Consider the following 27,750-nt stretch of genomic DNA (forward strand, 5'->3'; position numbering starts at 1 on the left):
ATGTGAAATTATAAGAGTAAACTAGTTTTCGAGCTACACTCAATATGGAGTTTAATGCAGAAGAAATCAGTTTCTCTCATTTTATCTTCTAATTTACTTTTCGGATGTCTGCAAATATGTCTCAGTTTACAGAAGACCCAAATAGTGTAAAGAAAATAGGCAGCATTTTTTTTGGAAGAGTACTTTCTGCATATCACTTTTCAGAATTCTAATGATCGTCAATATCAAAAATGTTATCGATTCCAAATGCAACCTCCACCAGAGGCAGAGTGCCAACCCTGCTACCTAGCAGCTCAATTGTAAATTTGTATCTACAAAACAATAAATTACAAAAAAACATAATGGCACATTAATGAGTAAGCGTTTTCCTCAAACGGATTTCTTTTTCTTCTTTTGTTTTCTATTTGTTGTTTTCTCCTCATTATTAGTCATTAGATGTTCATAATCTTCTAAACTTGCAAATGGTGATGGTCGACCTTTTGCACCAATCTTCCGCTTCTTTCTGTTGGCAACTACCAGGTTGGGTTTATCATCATCACCACCACTACTGTAGTCATCTGCATCATTGTCATCATCATCATCATCGACATCGTTGTGTTCCTTAGCATCATCATCCCACATATCAAGACTACCTTCATCATCGCTGGAATGTACGCCTTCACTAGTATTATGATTGGTAGGAGATCCAGCCTCTACATCACTATCATTTCCAAGTAAGTCATCGTCGTCCTCATTAGCAACTCTGTCGAGATCATCATAGTCATAATCCCCCTCAGGTTCTTCCAGTGTCTGACGCCCCGATCCCAACATGTCATCAATCTCTCCTTCGCTCTCGTCACTTGCATCCAGTACCAGTTCCTCAGCATCCTCGTCATCGAGCAAGGTTTTCTTCTTTGCCTTTGGCTTTTTCGAGGAGCTTGTCTTGTTCATGTAGAACCTGTGGAAAATGACGTCTTCTGGAGGCACTTCATCTTCAGCTAGCTGCAGTATCTCATCCCCAATAAGGTGATGGCTCAGGTCAATCTGCAGAGACACACAAGAAGCTCAGTGCCCCAGGGATATTGAAGGTAAATCAGTGCATGAACCCATGCAAACAGGGTTAAAAGCAGCGGAAGCAAGCAGCAAGCTAAAACCAAGTTTTAAAGAAAGCAAGATGGTAGCACAGCAGTCTTGTTCCAGCAGCTCCGATCCGCGGGGAGCCGGGAAGCCATGCTTCAAGTTGACAACTATCAAGAGCAGGGAAGCAGCCGTGAAGTTCGTGTAATTTACCCCTTTCATCCAACTATGCGAACTAAGTCAGTTCAGAACTGTTAAATATTGTAGGGCTCCATGCTTTCTTGGAATGGTATAGGCCAATTAAGCAAATGCAGTACAGAACTGCAAGGAAAATTCAAGCACTTGCTTGGAGTACAAATATCCATAAGAATTAATAGACAACAATCAGATTTGAAGATTTCAAGTATAAAGCAAGGTCAGTCCCATCTAACTGAATTTTGACGGAGGACTTGGAAAAAAATATAGCAGGAAAACTGAGGAGAGATTAAACAAGTTTGCTCTGCAACGAACACTGAAGAGAAATGTGAAGTCTAAGCCACCTTGGAATAATTTTTCTTTAATATAGACTATTCTCCCAATAGACAATTCTCATTAGAAGAATAAATCAGAAACAACATGAGAAGAAAGGACCTCACAGTCAAGGTATAGTTGGAGATCAAACCTGTTTATGTATATTAACTCCTCACAAGACATACATCATATTTTTCCAATTGTAGTTGTATTAGGTACTTGGGTCATGTGCACTTTGAAGTAGAAAAACTAGTTGGGAGGTGATATACTGACCAATTCATGTGTAATCTGAATCACTTTTCCTATATTATAAGACAAAAGTTAAAAAAAAATAGGGAAACATACATTTTACCCCCTTGTATAGTTTGGTTGTAGTTTCGACTTATGTGCAATCTAATATTTCCATCCAAAGATAACAATCAAACTTTTAACATTTTATACCATCTGTTCTCTTTCGGGATGTTCATGTCTCTAAATTTAAAAATATGAGAGGTTTTTGAGGTGAAAGGAGTACAATCTCATAGATTTTCCTGCCAAAAAAAATCCATTTTTCCAACTGATCAGTATAAATTAAAAGTTGCATTTTGGCCTTTTTATTTTAAACTAACAATTGTTAGGTAATTACAGAAAGATCAAAACCATAAGGGGTTAAGTATCATAAATGACAATTCTGAGGAGCAGTTCGAATTTTGGCTTAATCATAAGGGATAAAATATATTTTTCCTAAAAGAATATTATGAAGACACTGACATCAGATAGCCAACTACTGTGTGAAATCTAGGACCAAGAAATTCTGTGGTACCTCATTCATGGATTAGAGACATCCTTGATATGATATTATTTAAATCCCTCTTTCCTCCCTGATCAGTATAAATTAAAAGTTGCATTTTGGCCTTTTTATATTAAACTAACAATTGTTAGGTAATTACAGAAAGATCAAAACCATAAGGGGTTAAGTATCATAAATGACAATTCTGAGGAGCAGTTCGAATTTTGGCTTAATCATAAGGGATAAAATATATTTTTCCTAAAAGAATATTATGAAGACACTGACATCAGATGGCCAACTACTGTGTGAAATCTAGGACCAAGAAATTCTGTGGTACCTCATTCATGGATTAGAGACATCCTTGATATGATATTATTTAAATCCCTCTTTCCTCCCTACAATATTATGTTAAAGAAAAAAAAAAGATCCACTGACAGGTTTATTCCAAGTCAATATTGGATAAGGGTCAGGTCTTCCCAATATTGCATGCACTATTATCATGATCAGAGCAAGATAGTAGGTGAAAGTGTGAGCTTTTCATCAAGTTAAAAACAAGAAAGAAATCAGCAAGATTTAATGCCATAAGCAGTGATTTTTCGAACCAGAATAATAAAGCAATTTCAGGTGATGATAAACTGATTTCTATATGATCAATGCAGGAAAGAAAATCTTTAAGAAACAAGCAAACCTTTCTTGCAGGTGCAATCTGGGATCCACCATGCCATTTGCCCTCTTTCTTGATCGATTTTGGCTTCTTCTCCATGAACTTGTCAAGAAATGCAGCAAGTGATAGGTCACTCAGAGGATCGCCATTGTAAACAATATTGGCCCCAGATAGCAGGGTCCCAGCCATAGTAGCCACGGATGGATGCACATGCAAAGACAGCATATTCAACTCCCACCAACTTGTACGGTCTGCATTGCTATTAAAACCAAATACAAAGAAATTTCTATATAAAGCACATCTTTTCTTGGTTGGCATACTAAGAAACACAATTATAAGTATCTACATATGCTCAAAGACGAAAATCATCATGCTGGTCAGCACTTGCCGTGCCGGCGCGATACCAACATGTGGCATGAGGAGTGCCGCATGACACCTGGCGAAAGGACTAATGCGAGACAAGGAAGACAGTCTGCAAGTAAGTTGGGCTACTTATCATGACAGAAACTCTCCTTATCGTCATTGCCCCCCCTCTATCTCCTCTCCTCCCCTAGATGATGAGATCAGAGAAGATGATGGGGAAGCGGGTCGAGAAATAAAGGATCTGCAAAGCGGATCTGACTTTTCATCCGCTATTTTAAGTTAGATCTGCTTTGTGGATCCTTTTATTTCTCAACCCACTTCCCTATTGTCTTCTCCATCTCACCATCTAGGGCACAGACAAGAGAAAGAGGAGGGCGACAACAAAGAGGACAGCGTCGTTGGCAAGGGCAGCATGGTAAGTAGTCTCCCTTTCCTTCTCTCCTACTCTTTGTCTCTCCCTCTTTTACATGGGGTAAACAGTGGAGCCTCTACTACTGTGGCACAGCTGACAAGTGCCACAACGCGTGACGCCATGGCAATCCTTGCTCAAAGGCATTCGCATGGGAGCTGAAGATACTGATCAATAAACTTCTATGTAGACCAATAAAGGAATGGCAAAATATGGTACCAATAAGGCAACAACAAATAATTTGGTCATGCATCACATGCCACATATAGACCCAAAAATTGAGAGAACAGAGAATATGTGACTAATGATGCTTGCATGCACATAAACTACAAATAAGGAATTCATCCATGAATTCATGCTATTTGCATAACTGATAGGTTCATCTGTAATGGTAGTTGCTACTTTTTAGATACTACAAGCCCTTAAAAAATGCCAAGCAAACGGATTTAGAGAACCAAAAAAGATGGAGGATGTTATATATTTACCAGTAAGAAGGTTCTCTATGTCGTGGATTATATCCGGCAGGTAGTACCAATCCTTTATTAAGTGTATGATTTTCCTCTTTGTCCTCATCTCTTACATTTCTTGTTTTTAATCTATCATTATGACCATCTGCAAACTCAGAACCATGATCCTCTTCGTTATATGAAGCCAGTGATTTCTCACCAACTTGTGCAGTAGTCTGCCCAACTGAATTTGTAGAATTGTCAGGTAGAACAGAAGCTAAGTCCTCAGGACTTTCGACAATATCCTCAAAGTGCTCCAGATCATCATCAACAGATTCACTCTGGAGCACCATTGTCCTGCAATTTTAGATATATGAAATCAAGATTACAACTCCAAATATACGATGTCTCACACTATCCTAATGAAGCAAGAAATCAACATACCACAGAGGTGGCTTTGCTTTAAGAACCTCGGATAGTATAAACAGGCATCCACAAGCATACTGAGGAGGCCGCTGAAGTGCTACCTATTCATAAAAAGATTCAATTAATGCATACTAAATGGAAGGGGCAAATCTTAACAACAGCATACGTCTTTTTAGGCTAAATTATATGCTAATGAAAATTTCCTTCATGCCAAAGCAAGCGTAGAGTGATTGTCTAGATGAAATCAAGGATTATTAGCAAGTTGGAAGAGACCATCTCCACAACAACAAAATGTTATGCTCCAACTTTTCAGGAATGTCAATCTGAGTCCTTTTACAAATTCTGTTATTTTGGCCAATCCTCCAACAATTCAATGAGCCAAGTGACGAAGAATTTGCAAACAGTATAATTTAAATTACTTCTCTCTTTTCTACACAACTACGAGGGAGATCATCTATTGGATCCCCTAACCCCTCAAAGCTTCTCTTTGCTTAATTGACTCTTTGAAAGCCACCTTCTGCTATTCTTATTTTGAAATATTAGCATAAGTATACTGTGGATACTAATAACTTAATAAGCTGAACCTCTATAAATAATACAATAACAATGATAAATTGGGAAAAAAAAGCATTCAACATGGAAGTGCACAGAAGTAACTAAAATTTAATGTAGCAATCAGTAGTTCGATTTATATAGTGATTACATGCAAGATTATTCAGGTGTAGCATTAGTTAGAATGACATGAAACCGAAATATTTCATCACTAACCTGTAGAAGGCGCTTAGAAAAGGCAGTGACTCGCTTCAGGTTCACATCATTCTTCATAGCTTTTACTAGTAGTCCAAGAAACAATTCTGGCTGCATTTTTTAAAATTAAGAAAGAATGATGAAGAAGAAAATAGGACATGACATTAATAAGAACAACAGGAGAATATATGATCAGAGATTAAGAGCCCCGTCCCTCTTGTCATGAAACAGAATGAGGAGAAAACATCTAAAAAGAAGTTAGCATTTAATCAACTAACTACTCTGCCACAACTTCCCTGGTTGTCTTAGATTATCAAGCAAGTCAGCATTCTGAAGAATTAAAAAGGAAAAGCAAAATTGCTGATTAACAACAAGATTATTTATAAAAATTCTCCTGTTCTTACAATGGACATGTCCTTTAGTTCTTAAATGCTCTATCCATATGGAATGTTTCTCCTAATTCACTCAATGCATGCATTTCCAGGAACAAATTGAGGAGATATAGGAAACATTCCATACTATCGAAGTCTTCATGAAAAAACAAAAAACTAGAAAAAGAATATCAGGAACCAACCATTCCTAAGCAGTAGTTTCAATGATGAGAGTATCAAATAGGGGATTATTTTCCAAATGGAAAAAAGGAAAATCCTAGTGAAACTATTTAGCAAACTACGCATCTGAAATCTAGAGTGAAACCAAATTCTATCAAGATTCAAACTGAATTTTTCATAACCAGATGACAATGCATGTGTAAAAATTGATCATGTTTTGCATTCAAAAGATGTTAATCAATACTTATCAAACATAGGGCCAAATTTAAAATCTAAGGAACAACACATATGTAAACTGTTACTAGTCCAAAAAAAATATTTACTTTCTACAATGTAAAGGTATTAATTTTTCCAAACAATTGAAGAGTAATCACAGAACATGATCCAACAAGTATGAAGCCTTTAGGTCAAAAAACTTGGGTTGGCTCTATCAATCTTTTTCTCAGATTTTATTTACAAAAAGGTTCCCTTCAAATGGTATCATGTTTTTATGGTTTTGCCAAATACTACATGATGTTTGACAAATATTACAACTAATTTGCATAAATTTCACTAATTAATTTGTGAATTACTAGGGCTTTACTAATTTGTTTACGTACATGTCAGCAAAGCAAAATGGAAATTAATTGCAAATTATAATTCTAGTGTATCTAATCTTTGGATGGTCCCAAGGGAAATTTTTAAACTGTAGTCAAATAGTCATAGGCATCAAGTCCACTGCCACTATATGTAATCGATGCTACGAATCCTCTCAACAAAAAAACTGTTGTGGCCATTAGTTGTTGGCTTATCCCATCTCATTCTGTCTCACTTAGTGCAGAAAGGCAAGTGGAAAATAATCTGGCCCTTATTCCTCATTTCCTTGCCATGCATACTATTAATGTAGGACACATTAATAGAACAGTTAATTCAGCCAAGCACATAAGGCCTGAACTGGTAGTAGGGAAATGACAAGCACATAAAACGCTGTATAGTTGGTAAGAAAATTGAAAGAAACTCACCTTAGATGAAGTAACAGCAGCAGGGCTCAGAAGCTTTGCATACAAAGCACGATAAAAACGGTCGCTCACTATCTGATTCTTGGATGAGATCTGGTAAAGAAGCATCAATGACTGAACCCCTACATTGAAGTTTTCGGAATGGACCTACAAGCAAAAATTAACCAAACTGAAGAACATCCCATTTACGTATTCAAGCAACAAAGTTAAAAGTTTTAAATTAAGTTATGTGAAGTACTGAAACTCACCAATCTGAAAAGAGTTGGTGTTTGTACTTCCATAATATCATCCGCTTCATCACTTGAGACAAATGGAAATGCTCTATTCACTCCCTGCATAAGATTGAAAATCAAAATTAGAAGAGACTAATAGCATCAAATATTGAACAAGCGTTCAAATTACACCAAAGACAACAAAAATAGAAGGAAAGAAGCTTCTCTTTCAAAATGGAAGAGAAGCTTAGCAGCTAATATGAAGCCAATATGAAACTACTGCATATACATCAATTCGCCAAATACCCCTACATTGATTAACCATACAATGAAGTTTTCGGTATGGGCCTACAAGCATAGATTAACCATACTGAAGAACATCCCATTTACGTATTCAAGCAACAAAGTTGAAGTTTTAAATTAAAGTATGTGAAGTACTTAAACTGACCAATCTGAAAAGAGTTGGTGTTTGTACTTCTATAATATCATCCGCTTCTATAATTCCAGCCCAACACAACCCCACCCCAAACACCCCTATTCTACCTCCCAAATGAAATAAAAAAGTTCTATTACTTCACTCTTCAATCATCATTGTCAATTAATGTGGAAGACCAACATCTGTGATTGATGCAATATAATGAGCAAACCTGAAATTAATGTTCTTTAAGAGGACCTAAGTATACAGAGGAAACATACACAATCACAGATAGCTGCTTGTCTATGGATATACCAATTTAAACAGGCAAGGAGGATATATTAACATACTTACAGTTAGCAGCGCAGAAAGAAGCCGAGAATCCATCTCAATGTTCGACTCTAGTGAAGATTCATCTTTGTTTGGATGAGAACTAGGGGCTTTAACCTTTTCTTTCCTTCCTTTCTGTTTCGCAGCTTCACCATTTCTCTGTCCAAATTTGCTGTTCTTGTGTACCTTACTACCATGAGACTCAGAGATAAGTACCTGAAATCACACAAGAGAATAACATATCAAATTAGTGACTTAGCATTAAAGAATGCCACACCAAACAGTGATTAGAAGAAAAAGAAAAGGAAGGAAACCAGTGAAGCTTATTGGATATCTAAAAGTCCCTATCTAACATCAGAGCATTATAGCACTCATAGGTACCTTTCGGATCCTAGAGTACAACACTGGTCTAATTAATAGTGCAAAATAAAGTACTGCAATCTCCACTACAAGTAAAATAAGTAATAAAAAAGAGTGCATTTAAACAGTTAATTTTTATGCCATACAAAAGAATACATATATAACATGTGTAGCTATGTGTTGAAAAGTGTTCGATCTCTTAGAAAAGTGCTAGCTCCTATTACTGAATATGTCACCAATTTAACATCACTTAATTTTTCATGCCATGCAAAAGAAGACATACACACCAGGTATAGCAATGTGTTGAAAAGTGTTCTATCTCTCAGAACTTAAATGTGGGTGCATGTCTAAGTGCTACCTCCTACAACCCAACATATCACCAATTTCTATATTTTTTTTCAGGTTTCTATTGGCCTTATGAATACCAATAGTTTGTGTCAGTTCTTTTGAAGCCTTATCAGCTTTTTGTAATGCTTCAGTAGCATACATTTCATTGTAATGACAATTGACGACAACAATGGTAATGATACCCAACATGTATCAAATATATCCATTACATTCATATTTTTCTTCATAATATCACTCATCCACTTCAACATGCTCATTTAAACAACATGCCTTTGGCATTTAATACGAGTCCAACATTCTGATTTATAAACGGCTGCTAATATTTCGTCTTTTAAAATTTTAGTCCTAACTTAAGGGGTATTTTCATCACACCAATCCCACTTGCAATATCCCAAACAATCTTCCTTCATTATCAAGATTTACAATAATATTCCCTCTTAGATACTTAGATAGTCATTTTCTCTTCATCTTAATGAATGGATTTACTGAAACTACACCCATATGCTCAACCTTAAATCTCAGTTTCAAACTTGATCTTCAAACACGTCTTAGTTTAATCATCACTTAAGACAATTGAAAAAATAAATATGCAACACAGCTTCAGTTCAACAATTTTAATCCTGTTCAATAATAATTAAGGTGATCAATAACAATTCAATGTCACTTTTGATCAACCAAATTCTTGTAGAAATTCACTATTTTTTATAAAATATATCCTTGACCACATCTCTACATACTAGGCATCTAGGTTATCCTCTAAATTCAAACCTAGGATTTCAAGGGACTGTGTTGTTAGCATGTCCTAAGTACCATTTGCATGTCTCCTTAATTTGAACTTTTCCCATTGAATATCTTAACAAAAAGAGCTTAACTTCTAAATTGATCTACCAAGCATGGAAGCAGACTGATCTTTATATACACTTTCTTCATGTCTCTAAGAACCTCCAGAGTTCCATTGTACAACCCATATAATGTTCTACGCTTCATCATCATCACATACTAATGAGGAGTTGATAAATACTTGAGTAAACAGAAGAAATTTCATGAAACATATTAGAAGTTGCTACATAAACTGACAATATAATTTTATTCTAAAGAAATCTCAAAACCAAATATTCCTTGTACTCATGAAATCCAATTGGAATAGAGGAGTACCAGCTACTGCCAAAGAATCCATTACTCAACTCTGAAAATGTTTAAGAACAAAATGGAACATTTGGCAATTTAGATTAGATGTGCTACAGAAATGACCTAAAGTCTACTCAGCCAGAATTTGCAAGCAAAAGGAAATTACCTTTTAGGAGCAGTTAATAAGATAGAGAACTCTCGTGCTTGAGATCACCAAATATTGTAGTTTGTTAGGGAACTCATTCATCTATCATGAGAAAATCAAAATCTAACATCTACAATTATAATTAGCCTTCATCTAGATTCAATATTCCAATCGAAAGCAAGTATATTTGGAGTGATATTGCTCCATGCCTCCATGGTCCCTTATATAACTTCAATTGGCATACATTAGATCATTTCATGCAGAAATTTAACAGTACCAGTACAAAAGACAGGCATTTAAAAACAGCAACTATCGAGAATTTGAAATTATTACAATTCAGCCAAAAAAAAGGGAAATTTCATAAAAAAAAAGAGTGGCAATGAATTTAAGGAAAGAAAGAATAATGAATAAAGATGAATATAATATAAGACCAACCTTAAAGAGTGCAAAGTAAACATCCACCAAACGTTTTGCTATTTTAGGTCCATCCCCTTTTTTACTAAGAAGCATCTGGCTTAAGAAGTTGACCTGCAGGAGAAAAGGTAGTTAACATGCTGAGACTACCAATTTAGAAGAGGTCATGACTCATAGGTATGTATATAGAAAGGAAAATAAAAATATTTCTTTTCATGGTATCTTTTGTCAAAAGATGACAGCAGTGGGGGCCAAAGGACCTGATGTTAGGACAATATATAAATATTATACAATTTCCACAAGGAAATGATTTTAAAACCTAAAGAAAAATGTTTGAACTGTAAACGATAATTAATATCATAAAAACATTAATCCCAGTAAGTAATAACTAACTTCCATATAGATCTCAATTCAAGCAATTCAGAAATCAGAGCCGATCAAAACTTTCAGAAAGCTCAACTTTAACCTGAACAAAATGAAAATATATACGAGTAAATATTAATGCATTCCAACGATTGGAAAAACCAGATGGTTACTCAGCCACAATAAGCTTCTGCTGGCTGACTCGAGTCTAACTATGTTACAGTGCCAAACAAAGGCTCTCTACTTTGACCAAGCTCCAACATTACAATGAAGAAATAGGTGAAAGATTCCACTGAATTGGATGAAATATTGCTATTTCATTTATGAACTTTAACATTAAATATCGTCTTCCATACCTCCTCAAAGATTTATCTGCAGCTTCTCTAAATAGCTTTCCTTGTTCTTTGTTACTTTATTAGCTTAATTCAACTTGTAAGAGAAATAATTCCTAAATACTTGTTTACAATTCTTTGGATTAGTAACAAGAAAGCTATAAGATGCATAAAATTCCTCCCATGCAACCAACATTCTTGAAACTCAAAAATCAATTCGACAAAATAGAAGATTTGAGAATGTGAAGATAAAATAATTTGTAATTAGGATTTAGGAGATGACATAAACAAATAGCAGTGCAAGATTTGAAAGTTGTCAAAATATTATCAGAAGAATAGTATAACTGAGAGACATACAGCTTGGTATTTGGCACGCAATCCAATATGTGGCCTAAATAAAAATGAATCCACCTCATCGATCACCACTGCCTGCATAAATGTGCATATACATGAACATGATATTTAGTAAAGCTCAACAAGGCGACAACACAGGAAGAACCAAATATATGCAGTGAGTACACCATAACGGAAGCAATGAGACAGAGTCTTGATTTGAGGAAAACCTAGAATGCTAGGAGGTGAATGCTATTATTTTGGAGTACTTCTAAAGTCTACTGATTTTTCAACTTTATTTTCAAATTTATTTTAGTTAATTGAATAATAGAAAACATAAAGTTTCAAGCTTTCGTCTCTGATGCTGAATTAGAGAGCTCCATGCAGAGACTCTGGAGAGCATAAATCCTTGAACTAGACAGTCATCTTCATTCTCCCCATAGTTTACATATTTGGATATACAGCCATTTTTACGGAACAAAAGATGAGGGAATGAAGCATCACAAAACCTATACATCATGATATGGACCTGAGTCACCTGACAAAGCTATAAAGCAAAAAAAGACCTGAGTGAATATATGCCAGACAAGTAAAATAAGTTGATAGGCATCCATCCATGGAACGCTTAAAAGGCATGGGGAACTCAACAAACGTCATCTCATTGACAGGAGAAAAGGGGTACAAGTTAGTTGATTTACCTTCATATTAGGATGTGCAGAGAGCAGACAAGATAAGTGATACCCAGCACTAGATGCTGCCTTCCTCTCTGGGTCTCCCAGCTGCATGCAACCAAAACTTTGTCAACTTTTGTATTGTAGTTAGAGTCATTAGCATTTACTGAAGCAACATTAGGTCAAACAAAAAGAAAAATAAAAGATCACAAACAGCATAAGTGAAGCTTGCAGGACTAGAAAATTTACTTACTTTATTAACAAGAGCAGTAAGCAGCCTGCGTTCTTGTTCTGATTTACTTTTTAATAGGATGAAGACTATCTGAAAACACAAACATGCACAATCATTTAGCATCAAAGAAGCTTTTATAAAACAATTACAATTGATCTTGCAGCATCCCTAAAGTAGTCAGCAAATGCAAGAATCTGGAATGAAGAATATTCTTAAAAAGTAGCAGCAGCAGAAAGAGAAAGAAAAGAACATTGCTCCCAAAAAAATGAACATAAAATGAGAATCTTTTCAGGAAGAAATCAAGAACACATGCAAGATCAAGTAAACTAGCCTATTTATGGGATTCTTACTAGTCATTAAAAAATGCATGCTCGAAACATTTATATAAGAACTAAGAAAATGAAAGGGCACATCCAATCATTCTCCTTCCATCACACCCTTTCCCATTATATTTTTCTATGCCTGTTATATCTCTTACATGTTATCTGGCTTCTCCAAGTGTCCCCTTAATACTTATTTTCTGAAAAATACAGTTTTGACAACCAAACATGTCCATTGTTTCCAGCCAACAAACAAGTCTTCAAAAACTAAATAGCATACGCTGCACAATATTACAAGAAAGTACCTACGAATTCTTCAGCAGAAGTTATAGAAGAATGTATTAGACAACTTTGTAGGTCAATAAAGGAAAACAAAGAATATCGCGAATAACCTTCATCGCTTTGTCCTTGAGATTAGGCAGCATATCTTTTAGTGCTTCCTCCAATGCAATTACAAATTTTTCATATCTATAATCAAAAGCACAATAAAGGCTTTAGAACTTAATAAGTAATCCATTAATAAATATGCACGACAACTTCAGAATAACATGTCAAAGGAAAATTTATTTTGAATTACATTGATGTCACATAAACAACTCAAATGTTATCTTCATCTAGAAAGTCAAGATTCCAAATTGTTTTAAAACAACAGAAGTTCAGACAATCATTCTCAATAATTGGTTCCTACTCAAAAGTTCGAAAATTCTGTCTGCTGAAGGCTTAACCTTCAAAAGTATCACCCATAACTATCACTTGATCTAATATGAGGTGCATGACTAAATCAAGGGGAAGCTAACCTGATGTATGTGTTTGAAAACTCAGTGAGTAATGAACTAACCCAAACAAAGTGCATGAGGATTTCAAAATCAAGCCAATGAACTTAAACAAATCTCGCAGACACAGTAAGTTCTACCCTCTTAAAGAAAAGGATAAGCGTGCAATAACAGTCGATGCACACTCTTTTGTCTAGCAAAGGAAGCAGTCAGCCAGATAAATTGTCTCGCTGACTGACAGCCATGTCAAGCTTCCAGTTTTTTAAGATTTAACATAACAATATATTCGACAACATCAAGAAGAAGATACATTGAAATTAAATGCTCCCCACCTTTTCTTCCCTCTGTAAAACGATCAAACTGACAATGTGAAATCTAGAAAAAGACACAGAAGTCAAATGATGGTCATTAGATGAGGAAAAGAATAAAGGTACACAAAGATGCCTCCGTGGATGAAAAAATGACCTAATTGCAAGGAATGACGCAAATTGATAAATATGTTTATATTGCCAGTGATGTGGTAAAACTTTCAATCATGTCCAATGGCTAACCAGTAACCAATAAAAAATTAAGCCAGTATTAAAACTCAATAACATGTATGGAACTGGAACCAATTTTTCATTCAAAATTTAGATAAGTATGAAAGCACCTTTGCTTCAGACATTCCTCCCAGTACCAGAAGAGTAACAGAGAGAAACCATCCCTTGTTTCAGGCAGAATATCTAATGGGCGCTGAAAGAGAGATTTCAATTTATGATCCGGTAGTAACCTGGAAAATATAAATGAATCAGGTGGTCACATGTCAGTCCGTTATTGTGGTTCCAAAGAGAAAAGACATGAATAAGCAAAAATACATTTACAGCAATTAGATCCAGTTTGTATGACCAAAGAGCATAAGCATAAGACATGAAAAATCATTTCAAGTCACCACAATGGGACACCCTTAGGACAAATAGACCTGTATGAATCAGATATAACAATAGTGGTCCAGAGAAGGCATGCCAAATAGGAATGGATCAACATAATACCAGTGCTACAAAACAATGGGAAGAATCAAGATAGCTTGTCAACTCCCATTACCGCATTAGCATAGTACTGTTTGCTGGCACAGATCAGAACAATCATTTGTGTACAATAATAAAATAAAAGGGGAAACTAGGGAAGGGTCAAATATAAATAATAAAAGTAATCAATAGATGATAAAATCTAGGAGATGATTTACGATGTTAGCACTGCTAGATACCCACAATAACAGTAAATAAGCTGTTCAAATTTGAAGGCAAGGGGGGAATATCGCTCCATATTCTCCAACATTTAAAGACAAAAAAAAAATGTAAATTGTACTTGTCTCAATGGATCTTAATATCTTCCCCCATTTTTCTAACTTTAACGCCATCTAGACTATGCAATAGTGTTCTATTCCAAGTAATTGGCCACTACATAACATATGAAAACTTAATGTGTTTTTGTAAACCAAAAAAGCATTCATGAAATCTTGATAAGTCCACCTATCTCACCTAATAGCCGAAGAACCCCTTGCAGGTCAGACTTTATGGATAAATAACATCAGAACATGCATAATTTAACAGCTGCAAAAGATATCAGCTACACTGCAAAAGGATAAGTCCACATATCTCCTCAGAGTCTAACAACTCAGCAACCTCTTGCAGGTCATAAATGAACAGGACAGTTATGCTACGACCCCTTCAATTATTGTCCATTTTCACATGCAGCCTCATGACACAATGAACTCCTAACTATGAAAAAGTTCACAAATTTTCTGTCCATATATTATTATGTGTTAGTCGTATGACCAGCTTCCTAAGCTTTTACCCTTATTTTGGAGGGAAGAAAGAAATGGAACTTTACATACAAAATTACACTCAAATCCTTCTTAAATATGCATCTCTCGCCTTCTTACCTTCTCCATGTCCAAGTTTTTTGTAGTGTTCCAAATGTTATGATCTGACTACATTGGTTAAGTCGAGTCGAGTCTATTTATCTTTCAATTAATTTACGCTTATGTAAGCCATTAAGACAAGTCCTACTTTAAGGCGTATAAGCCTTTAGGATTAGTCTAAGGCAAATTCTAGTTCGAATCATATAAATCTTTAAAGCTAGTCCGAGTAAGACTCATTGTGTCCGACCTCTATATAAAGAGGGGTTGGCCTGCTTTGTTTAATCATCGAAACATTAAAAATTAATTGAGTTTAGTTATTTTCTTATTATTACATTTATCATTTTTATCGTAGCCATTAGATCGTTTTTATCTTTATAAAAGTAAATCGTAACCATAAAACTCTTCCAAGCACCCAAACCCTAGCCACCACCTTCCTCAAGCAGCCACCCTACTATAAGGCCATCTATCACCACCCTTGGCCGTCCACCACCCTTCGACGACCATCGCAATGTCAGATATTTACCGTTTTATCCTATTTCAACCTTCCTCCACTATTTTATTTATATATTTTTATCCAAACCTCTGATTTAGGTGAAACCATAACCATTAGAACCCTAACTCACGAGACTACCATCACCTAAATTTCTATAATTTTCTTACGTCCGGATCGGTTAAATCTGGTTCATAACACAAGACCTCCAAAGCCTCTCCTTGCTCTTCCCAACCTCAATCTTTCAGCATGCTCCCTTATACTTTCTCGGACTCTTCTTTCCTAAAGGCAAGAGTAGCAACAACCATCCTATTGATGTTGTTTGTCAATGGGGTCATATCCACCGGTTAGCTACCTAGCACGAAAAAAAATGAGGTGAACTTGGATCTTGGCAAACATCACAAGCATGGTAATGTTGATCAAGTGGGTAAGAGAAGGGAAAGGCACACCTTTCCTAAAGCAATCTCAGCAATATCGAGTTATGTGATGGTTAAATAGACGTTACTCGAAACTGGGCGATCCCCATCACATTGAAGATGAAAGGCCAAGTCATAGGAGATCTCAAAACTTATGGAGTCAAGTTTTGTCGCAAAGTACAAAGGCCCCTAGATCCCAAGGATCTAGAGCTCGTTGAGCCCGACGGCACACGAGGAGGCAATGGTGGCAGTGTTGCAGAGGTCGTTGATGGTGACATACCCGGTTGCGGCAGCAGTGCTGTCAAAGGCCTCGCGAGCAACGTTGACGACAATAGGAGTGCCCATGAGTTGGACACGAGCGAGCTAGCCCTTGCTCGTGTTCGGCTCAAAATAATTTTATCAAACTCTAACAAGAGCCAAGCTGGCAAAAAAAGTTGAACTCTTAGCTCGTGTTCAGCTCGAAAAGAATTTGAGGCAACTCATGTTCGGCTCGGTAGCAAGCTAAGTCAAGCTCGTCCAAAGCTCGGCATAAACCTATGGAACTAAAAACCTAACCATTAAATCTCAATCTAGCAGCTAGAATACCTATTAAAATAATCAATTTACAACCGTTACATTTGACTATGACAGTCAAGCTCGTATTTCAAACTCAAATCTTAGCTCATGTTCGACTCGTTTATTAAACAAGCAAGTCGATCTTGAACAAAATTTTGAGTCAAACACAAGTAATTTGCAAACAACAAGCTAGACTGACAACCCTAGAGGGCGAGAGCAGTGAGGGCGAGTGGAACTGGAGAGGGGAGGTGTGTGGTCTCTGTTAACCAAGGGAATGCAGAAGAGAGGAGGGCAAAAAATGAGAAGAGGAGAACAATGAAGGAAAAGCGAGTACTTTAGAGATTTAGGGTTGAGTTTGGAAATACGAGGCAAAGATGGAATTAAAAAAAAAACATCTTTATTAAGAGAGATCATCTACCACTTCCACTAGTTTTAAGTTGAGGGTAGATTTGTCTTATCGCATTTTCCCTCTACGACATTAGGGAAGTCAGAGATTTTTCATAGCTGAGGGGGTCGATGTGTCCCAAAAGAACAATGAGGAGCTGGACGTGGAAAAATGTAATAGTTCAGAGGGGTCTTAGTTTAATCAATGACACCGCAAAGAACAGCCATGTATATGGTGTTCCCACATAGTGAGAAGACGCACCAGGATAGTAGATAGATTAAGAACTTGTATCTTACAGAGATCAAAGTTTCAGAATGCTGAAGAGGGAATAAACCGTATAATAAACAGGAGGCAATTGACAAATTAAGTAAAACTTTATCTTCACAGATCCAAGCGAGTTGCTAACCTTGAAAGGAACAATTCTTTTAGAGCTTCAAAGCCAGTGAAAGCATACCGCTTCCCAACTTTTGATGCCACCATAGCTGCATCAAATAGAAAGTTTTCTTGAAAATTCATGTGAAGATGCAAAAAATGGAATGGCATTATAAAGAATGCCCAAGATTAATTGAGAAAAACAAGACTCTGGTTCAATTTCCTTGAAAATAGTTAGCTTAAGATAAATAACTGCTTAGATCAAAGAGACTCACACAATAACGCATCGAGAGACCTCAAATTTGCAATTGGGTTATCCTCCACCAGGCACGTGAACGCCGACACCTTATCAGCCGACGTCCCCGACCTCGCCGTCATCTCCAAAAGCCTCATATCTCCTTTCTTCCTCCTCGACGCCTCATAATCCAGAGCATACTGCTCCATCAACCTCTCTGCCACCTCCTTCTTCCTCGCAGCCAACCTTTTCAACTCGTCAATGCCCAAAGCTGCCACCTTCTTCCTCCCCTCCGGTCCCAAAACCTTCTCCTCCATCTCCTCGGCATCGACGTACCACTGCCCAGAGAGCGCGGTCGCCTTCATTAAAGGATACTTCTGTGAAGCCTTTTTGTCATCCGACGGCCGCTCGAAAGGGTCGATTTGTAGAGGATGTGGCTTGGGTTTGGGCTTCGAGTCGTGGTCATCGTCCTTCTTCTTGGAATTGGGGTTTGGATTCTTCGGGGGATTGATGGGGCCGGACTTGCGGAAGTCGGAGTCGTCGAATCCGGCGGCGGAGGATGAGGTGGGCGGGGCAAGGCCAAGGGAGGAAGCGAAAGAGGCAACTTCGGATTTGATGGCATCGATGTCTTCAGAGGAGGTTGGGAGGGACTTCTTCTTTGGCTTCGAGATCGCCATTGCCGTTGTATTCTCGTCTTCCTCCCACTCAGTGTGGAGCTTCTAAGAGAGGAGAGAGGGAGACGTTAGGGTTTTAGCTTTTAAAAGACGAGTTTGGGTGCGAGAGGGGTAACCGGCTACCGATTGGACCAAGATCAAACGGGCTGGGTAATATCCGATCCGCTTCAGTCTTTTCATCCGATATCATTCTTCGGTTCCGGACCCGGATCCATTTGCACAGTAAGTGACTTTTTTTTATTTAATATGTTAAATGTATTTTACCCGTATTTATGCCCAAAATCACTTTACTCCCTATACTTCAAAAAGTCTCAAGTCAGTCCCCGTACTTATGACTAAAGTAAAACAATTAATTTTTTTATTAAACTTAATATCAAAATAATCAAAATACTCTGTTGTTTATTAGAGAAGACATATAGATTTTAATATAGTATAGTAAAATTATAAAAATGTTCATGATACTCGGTTAGCTAACCGTCTCAATTTAATCATAAGTATAGGGACTGATTTAAAACGTTTTAAAATATAGGGGGTTAAATGATTTGGGCATAATGTATTTAACCCTATTTAATATTATTATAATAAATAATTATATTTTTAATTGTGGGTTTAAGGTATTTTTCCCTAGGAGAAAGAACAATAAATATTAAATGTTACAAAATATTACCTTGTGCGATAGTCCTACGTATAAATATTAAAAGTTCCAGTGCTAATCAGGCTAGGTAATATAAGTGGCTTTTTTTTTGTAATCAATGTTATTATTATAAATAATTATATTTTTAATAGTGGATTTAAGGTACTTATAAAGTTGGATTATTCTTTTCCCATATATGAGAGAGAGGCAATCCTACTTACAAATGTTGAAAGTTTGAGTGTTTTATATGTACTCTAAAAAAAATACTCTTGATTGTTCTCTCTTCTCTTCTAAGTTAAAAATATATATATTTTAACCGAATGGTTATCTATATATTTGTTTAGTCTAAAATAATATGAAATAGTGAAAATTATTTTGTGATTATGTTTCTGCCAATTTCTTAATAATGTTATCTTTTAACGTATTATAAATATGTAGCTAGTATACAAAAAAAAATTATTATAGCTATATTATTTGTAGAATAATTACTAAATAGGCCATAGATTTAGAAGTCGACTCAATTGATGTCCAGAAACTTAATGATATATCCCAGTTAAATAGATGCTAATAGAAGGGTAAAAACTCGTATACTCGTATACCATGAGCCCCTTTTTTATTTGGAAAAAAAGGTCATTAATTACCTCAAAAGAGGCACAAAAATACTTCAGATATCCGAGTATGCTGTAAGGTAAACAAGGGAGATATGACCGAGTTAACCCATACTAAAGAGAAACCTTATTTCCTAACGATGTTCGCTAACCAATTCGCCGGTTGATTAGTATCCTTAAAGCAACGGGAGAAAGGTTGAGGATGTTGGAGAGAGTTTGGGTTATTACAGAGATGTAGTAGAGCTTTAAAATTTATTTTTATAAATCACACTTTATATTTTACCTATTTTATTATTCACACTCGTCTTTGAGGATTTTGTAATTCGACCCTTTTTTTTCTCTATAATTCTCATTTAACACCTTAACATTCTTTTAACTCGATCAAATTACTAAAATACTACCACCATTCTCTCTATTTTCTATATTCTTCCACTATCTTCCATACTTACCTTCTTTATCATCGTTGTTGTAGCTACCACTACCATCTTTTATCATCTCCTCCTCCTTTTTCTTCTTCTTCTTTCTTAAGAAAAGAAAATTAGAATTGAAAAAAATATTAGTAATTTAGATTATAAATTATTTTATATATTATAATAAAATAGTTTTTCTAATACCTTATAAATTAACCCAGGGTATTAAATAAAAATTTTATAAAAAAAGATAGTCAAATTATAAAATCCTTAACCATCGAAGCACTATCAAATTAGCTTCTTCTAGATTAATAATTATAGTATGATATCGTAAATTACTACTTTAGTCTACATGTTACTCACCGGAGTTGGTAACTATTTGAACTTTACTACTTTCTTATCTTCATAAAAACTCTGTTACTACTCAGATATATGCTCTGTTGTATTATACCAACTTTTTAGACTCTTTTTTTGTCTTCAATTGTACTTTTTATGTTACTATATGCTACAAGGAATTTTATATCATAAGCAATATCCAACAAATATCCAAGGTATTTCACCTTAAGCAAAATAGCTTATGGTGCTATAAATACTCAGTGGCATGCATCCAGCTATCTTTAATTTTACAAAGAATACATTTAGTTTCTTTCTTTCGTTCATGCAATACATTTAATTTTTCTGTCATCGGCTCCAATCTGAGGAAATAAAGAAAACTCCCACGAGCCTTGCAACTACACTATCAATTATCTAACTATCTGCAGCAAAAGCTTGGGAGCAATGCATCTTTGTGGCTCCTCTTACCTTGGTCCAGTTATTGTTCACCAATTTTGTGATTCATCTAGAACTTATAATGTGTACGTGTAGCCTGCCATTTTTGCCGAACAAACCATGAAAGAAGAAATTATGCTCTATGCGTGATACATATACAAGCTGCCTTTAGCAGCACAGGCAATGAAGTTTGTTGTAGGATGCCATGCCAAATGAATCAGTTTGGAATCTAAGTCGCAAGAGATATCGTCGTTACCGTCAGAGCTTGGATTTTCATGTCCTGCAGTGAGAACAACAGAAGGAGAAACTAAATTTGTAGCTTTGAAAGTGAATGAAGTGAACTCATGAACAAAAGATTAAAGAACCAGTCTTAAGTCTTAACCTCTTCGGTTGAGTCGGGCAAAACTGGTGAGCAGTCCTGTAACTTTTGGGTGAAAACTGGGGTGTGATCTCCTGAGCACAAATATGAATGAAGTCATCAAGCAGCTATATTTCTGGAACCTGATCCACAATGGCTCAAACTACAAGAGCAACTGATAGGGATGACCAAACATAGGTTTCAATACAAGTTGTGGATATATCATAATTCTAGATCTGATTGTTCATGACTTACATGTACTTAAAACTCCTAAGACATGTCCAAACTCCACACTTGGATAGATCATAGTAACAATAATATATAACGTGATTGGCGTAGACCTCTCATTGAATTCAGTTTAAGGACAACTTAGCTCCAAATGAATGAATTTAAATTTGCACAGAGGGCAAAAGTAATTACAAACTAATATATATTTGGTTTGCTTCAACTGATAAAATGGATAGCGTCCTACTACATATAAACAGGGCCTAGGAGGGGAAGAAGTATTCCTTCAGTTCAGAATTCAGAAGTTGATTAAATGATTAACCAGTAATGGAATATCAAGCCCACCTGTTGGAAGTTCTGCTAGCCTCCAATGTAATTGCATCATCATGGCCACCATTATGAGAGAAAACTTTGAGAGTATTGCTAAATTCAGTGTAGAAAAAAAATGTTAAGAACAGCAGAGTGCAGTACTAGACAGGATGCATATTCTCGCTGCAGTTAATTATTTAGCACGGACCTATAAGATCCAGTAGCAAAGTGATGCCCATCGTTGCTTATGCAGCATCCAAATTTGTCGAAGATGGAATCGCTGTTATACAACTCAGATAGCTGCAGGAAATAACATCTCTGTGAGAAGAGCACTTGAATTGCAGATCCTGATCCTTAGCCAGAAAAATAACATAAAAACAGTAAAAGATTACTAATAACTTCGGGATGTTCAACTATGGAGCGATAAGGAACTCATGAATAGTGATAAACTGTGAAACTATTTGTATGCAAGTGCAATATTATCTCAGTGTATGATAAGCTTTCCAAAATGTGCTTGTTAAAGTGAATGTCAAGAGTGTGGGTTGGGTAAGAGAAAAGGTAGGTGTTGCTCTTATCATGAGTACTTATCCAAACCCTTTATCCCTTATTAAAACCCAATAAGAAGGTCTTTGATCAGTTTTGTTCTAAAATTGTGTGTGTGTGTGTGAGAGAGAGAGAGAGAGAGAGAGAGAGAGAGAGAGAGAGAGAGAGAGAGAGAGAGAGAGGATCAAAACAGACACCTTATTCACAGACGGGGGTTTGGGGTGGGGGGTCCTTACTATCTGGCAATCTTGTCAGATTTTTCTGATTCACTTTTAGATTTAGTCACACTGGCTTCAATTTTGGTTTAAGGAGTTCAAAATTAACAACACAGTAGCTATTTCCTCAAAAAAAAAACAAAAAAAAAAGTAGCTAGGAAATTTCTCTTCAGAATCTAATAAATTTCCTCGGTAGCATATTCTCAGGACAAAGGTGCTCATGTATTCCAAATTCAATCATATTTTCTAAGGGGAAAAGAAAGTACCTTAGGACGAAGGTATTCGTGTATCTTAAAAGTTGCAACAGGAGATCTTTCCATGTGCAAGTCCCACAGCTGCAAATGGAGGAAACAACAGCAGAAGTTGAAGGCTGACTGAAGTTATTTCTCGCTAATATAAAATTACTATTTTTCAGAAAGTATAGAACAACATCCAAATAAAATCAACACCTTCCTAGAAATTAAATAATAAAATATCATTATAAGCATCAATTTTTTCCATTATATTATCATACAACTGCACAATGTACTGATGTACAAAATTGCATCATCATGTAACAAATTTGAGAGGACTTTGTTCATGGGACATTGAGAACTTAGTATTGCCAAGAACTTTGGGTTATATTGGGCAAAGAAAAGTCAATATGTAGAAAAGTGGGACTGTCGATGAAGTTGGGGAAAAGAGAAACTGGGTCAAGTTGAAACAATGAGAGAGGGGCCTCGTCAAGCCAGATATACTTTTCCTGATTGAAAACCAAATCTTAACTCACTGAAATGAGATGAATAAGCCAATGGAGGATCTAAATTATATGGAGTAAGCCATAGTTATAGGCTTCTAGCAGTGCTTGTTAAGGTAAACTACAGGCTTCCAACATAGCCCTCTAGAAATGAGTCTGACTTTCCAAGCTTGTAAACTAATTAAAGCAACTCAGAACCATTAGAGTTGGTTCTAATATACAGCTATGATACCTTCAGATTCATGTAGTTGCGACTTAGAATATGTCTTCCATCTTTTGCGAACTTTATATCAGAGATACAAGAAACTATCTCAGAGAAGAATGATGATATATGGGTTTCACGATCTTGTAGTCTGTTACAGAAATATGATATTCATATTAGCACCTCACTTTAAAGAAACTCTAAAAGAGCAACATGAGTTTGAGTAAAAGGAAGTAGTGAATGTATAAAGGCAGAAGCACCAAAGCAAAAGCTCACATTCTCACGTTCTGGTCACACAGTGCTGATTGCCGCAAGTCGACTAGACGGATAAAACCTCTTGAACTGCTAAAGGCTAATAGATTACAGTAAGATGGATGGAATTCGGCTTGAGTTATCACCTCTGACTGTAAATTTTGACATACGAAAGCAATTAGTAAAGCTGGCCAGCAGAAAAAAGTTTTAAAAAATGATAAAATGCACTGTCATTTTAGTCGAATATCTAAAGATTAACAATATATTATGCTCTTTCTACCTTTCATTTGTTGCCATGGAAATAACTACGACTTTAAAAGGATACATTGCCCAAAGGTCATGATCAATAGACTGTCCAATATTAAAAGGAAAAGATACTGATCTAAACCTTGTGCAGTCAACAATATCTGACTAAAAATAGATTATATCCAGGTTGAAGGTTCTGAATTAGATGATGAACTCCAAGTAGGTTATAATCTATTTTTAGTCAGATCATATTGTTGACTGTGAAAGGTTCAGATCAGTATCTTTTCCTTTTGATATTCGACAGTCTATTGATCATGACAGGAGTAATGATCATCAAGATAATAAGAAAGTAGGTGAATAAATTTAATAGAGAAAGTTGAGTCCTGCTTTGAAGTATTGAGTTAAAGAATTTAGCAGATCAGCTGAGGTATGAGAACTTTTATTGGTTGATAAAGTCAAAGCCTTTCGAGCAAAAACATTGGGAGAACAAAGTCCTCAAAAAGCAGATTTGTCAAAGTCTATTTCCGTAAAGTAGGTCCACAATTTCACCAATGACATTGCAAAGGCAGATATGCTAGGACTGGGAATAAGTGAGAGATGAGGAATGTCTAGTGTAGACTACGAATAGCTAGAACCAATTCGCACCATATCTCCTGAGTCGCACGGTACCGCATGATTCGTGCAAACTGACATATCCTGCTGACACAGAGATTGCCCAAGACACTTTACTTTGCATAGTTTCTTCATCCAGCACAACTCAAACTTAATCCTATGCTTGTTCTACAGACCAGCACTCATAATGCATACTTTCATGTTACACCTGTGGTGCACAATGTGACATAAGTGTTGACACACCTGGTAATTGGGAGCTTCCAAGATTAAAAATCATGATTCTAATGAAATGGTTAAATTTCTTATAGTGTTTAGATTAGTTAAGCAGAGACGGTCTATGTCCTTAATACACCAAGTTTCATACTTGAGTAGGCTCAAGATTAAGTCAAGTGTTGCATCTACAGTTGTTTCTATTCTAAAGACAAGAAAAGGAACACCAATTCCAATAAAGGAATCCTTCTGCAACAAAAGAGTCTATTAGCATTCCATCAAGGACAAAACAAATGTGCATCAGAAAGAAGATTTGAAACAGAGATAACTTCCTTCCATTAGTGTTATCAGCTTGTCTACTTTTTCTTTAACTAGAACACAGAAAAGAAAAGTTTTACATAATAGTAGGTAAAGAGTACACTACGAAGTAAACAAACTGCTTTATAAAGTTTTAAGTTACAAAATAAATCACCTACGAGATCTTCCATGTCTAAAGGCTTCATGTCAACGATATTAAAGCATCGGTTACTAACTTCCAGGTTCCATAAGTTTATTCTCAGTTCATCAGAAGATATGAATGTCTCACCGTCACTGCATATGAAAACAAAGATTAGGTACAACAGGGAACTATACATTAGTATCCTACAAAGGTTATCCAAGATTCAATAGCTAACTTCACAATATGTCAAAAAGGGGTGGTTACTCCTGAATAATGAGAAGAAATGATCTAGTCATGAAGTTCTAATGTAATAAGCCATAACTTCAATACAGATAGATAGGTGAGCAAGAAAATAAATATATTACCTGTTATTAGAAATGGAGTTAATGTTGTAATCATGTGCATGAGCATAGATCCTCCGACACTTTGCAAAATTACCCTCTCCTATATTTAGTACCTAATAAGATAAGATACAGATTTAGAATATAGATCATTTACATTTATATTTTATACAAAGATGCAGAACACATGAGATCCCGTACTGTCTCTGTCAGCCAATTGTGAACAGGATGATTAGGAGCAAGAGGCTGCTATGTTAAAGCAGATTATGATTTAAATGTTCGCATATACTGGTGGCTACATCTCTACATCACACTTGTATGGTCCAGAAATGGTCAGAACTGTACGATCAGAGTCTTGATATATTAACTACCATAACTGTACCTATCATAATAATTTCAATTTTAGCATCCTCCAATTGAGGCCATCATGATTAGGCAGATAGAAGTAGGCTCAGAACTAAGGGTCATTCAACTGAGCAACCATGAGTTTAAAGCTGGTTGATAAGGGCATAAGGAATTTGAAAAACATACGCAGTAATGATTAGAGAAAAGTATACAAAACTGACCTTGTTAGGACCTTCATTAGATGTTGGAGATGCACTCCTTGGCTTTTTGTTCGTCCACTCAAGATAGTAACCATTCCTTGCAGCTTGATCATTTTTCCCAATCAGAAAACTTTTTTCACCAAGTAATACATTCTCTGAGGGTACATGCAGACTCTCTTCCACTTCTTTAACTTTCTTAGACTTATGTTCTGAAACCTAGATCCAAGCTATAGAAGCATTACAGTCTGAAGGAAGCTTCTAAACATGTTTCATGAGATGTCTTTCAAAAATGAGTTGCCTATTGAAAAGCACCTTTACCTTCCATAGTTTAATTGTCCTATTATTTGCAGAAAGAATGAAAAGGGAACTATTGGGCTGTGTACACCATTTCAACTTGTTGATCTTCTCCCCAATTTCTGAACTGTTCATATAGTCAAACTACAAAATGAAATCAGGATCTGTTAGACACAATTCTGTGTACTATGATTTCATGGGAAATAGGTCAAGGTGTGACCTAAAAAGTAAAAGAATACCTCTAGCTCATGACTTTGAAACTCTGTCTTGTAAACATATCTAGGAGGCAATGCAGCAGGATAATCCATCAGCTCCAGCTGATTCCGAGATCCCAACTGATACTGTTTATAGATATTTAGCATAATAGAATGACCATATTGTGTTTTAAACTTAAGATGCAAATCAAATTGCATATGTGCTGACTAAAAGAACCAAATTGACAGATTAATTCATGGAATTCTCGATTTACATAATCCCAACTTGATCTTTCAAAAAGGATGATTCGGCCACCATAATCTCCAGCTGCAAGGTAGTTGCCTCTGCTGTCAAACTCCAATGCAGATATTGTATCAACTGGAGCAGCATAAAACCAATCAGCAACTTATAAGATAGTGACCATGAGTATAAAGTTACAAAATGATGCCAAATAGTCAACAAATGGGAGATGCGACATAAGGATTCTCTTTCAATGCCTGCCATTCTTGGCGCAACTTTGCATAGAAAACAACAATAACAATCAATATTTTAGCTTAATAAATAACAAAGCTCTCTTTCGTCAAAAATTCTTCATATATTAATATTTACAAGAGAACTTGTTCCATGACACTCACATCACATTAAAAGTGATGTTCCCCTACCCAACTGCAAAAGGCAGTACATCAAAAACAGTTCCATTTCTGGGAAAAATCGTAGAACAAAACACACACAGCCATCAGAACGACAAGCTCAAGCACAAATTCCTACAAAGTTTTTCACAAAAATTACGCTTTGAAAAGTGAAGCACCCGACTTTAGAATCAGGACAGAAAAAAAAAAAAAAAAAAAAAAAAAACGTTTCAACACATATCGGCTAGTAGAATCATCAAATACTCCGCCGAAATGCCGTGAATTGTACTTCGAGATCAAGAAACCATTTTGATTGCACAATAGAATTCAAATTCCTCAAAGAAGCCAAGCAATTCCACCATTAATGGACCAGTATGGCTAATTCTACTCTCTATAGAGTGTAAGATGAAGAGATAAGAACCGGTTACCGTCTTCGACCTTCTCCCCTGGGGCCGCTTCCCCGAGGATCTGAGACAACCTCCACTGGAGCGGCGCCGCCGATGAGGAACTCATCGCCCTCCCCCCCCCCTCTCTCTCTCTCTCTCTCTCTATCCACTTTTTTCCTTTTTTATGATCTCCATGCCGTGGTTATCTCTTCGTTAACGGTTAACCATTTCCATTCCAGGAATCGAGTGGT

At 36.1% G+C, this 27,750-nt stretch overlaps 2 protein-coding genes across 3 annotated transcripts; both read right to left on the minus strand.

The window, feature by feature from the left end:
• Positions 1-147: 147 nt before the first annotated feature.
• On the minus strand, positions 148-18,404 carry LOC140781928 (protein SLOW WALKER 2). Its single transcript, XM_073128238.1, has 16 exons — positions 17,709-18,404; positions 17,468-17,543; positions 13,965-14,084; positions 12,935-13,010; positions 12,244-12,312; positions 12,018-12,098; positions 11,344-11,415; positions 10,313-10,405; positions 7,921-8,112; positions 7,188-7,271; positions 6,943-7,086; positions 5,412-5,501; positions 4,662-4,744; positions 4,257-4,574; positions 3,024-3,258; positions 148-1,023 (listed from the first exon to the last, which is right to left on the minus strand). Exons 1-16 carry the CDS (start codon positions 18,343-18,345, stop codon positions 370-372), a joined length of 3,024 nt encoding a protein of 1,007 aa, XP_072984339.1. The 5' UTR covers positions 18,346-18,404; the 3' UTR covers positions 148-369.
• Positions 18,405-20,528: 2,124 nt separating this feature from the next.
• LOC140780981 (serine/threonine protein phosphatase 2A 55 kDa regulatory subunit B beta isoform-like) lies at positions 20,529-27,721 on the minus strand. Of its 2 annotated transcripts, XM_073126721.1 has the most exons (14): positions 27,542-27,721; positions 26,759-26,862; positions 26,529-26,630; positions 26,314-26,433; positions 26,017-26,211; positions 25,475-25,566; positions 25,147-25,261; positions 23,627-23,754; positions 23,381-23,501; positions 22,679-22,747; positions 21,863-21,954; positions 21,691-21,768; positions 21,145-21,215; positions 20,529-21,042 (listed from the first exon to the last, which is right to left on the minus strand). In XM_073126721.1, exons 1-14 carry the CDS (start codon positions 27,624-27,626, stop codon positions 20,903-20,905), a joined length of 1,512 nt encoding a protein of 503 aa, XP_072982822.1. In that variant the 5' UTR covers positions 27,627-27,721; the 3' UTR covers positions 20,529-20,902. The 2 variants fall into 2 exon arrangements, with proteins under 2 accessions (XP_072982822.1, XP_072982823.1); XM_073126722.1 differs by lacking the exons at positions 23,381-23,501; positions 23,627-23,754 and having other exon boundaries at positions 27,542-27,677.
• Positions 27,722-27,750: the final 29 nt, after the last annotated feature.

This window comes from Typha latifolia, chromosome 2 (assembly GCF_019914945.1).
Source record: "Typha latifolia isolate L0001 chromosome 2, TyphaL0001v2, whole genome shotgun sequence".
Taxonomy (NCBI): domain Eukaryota; kingdom Viridiplantae; phylum Streptophyta; class Magnoliopsida; order Poales; family Typhaceae; genus Typha; species Typha latifolia.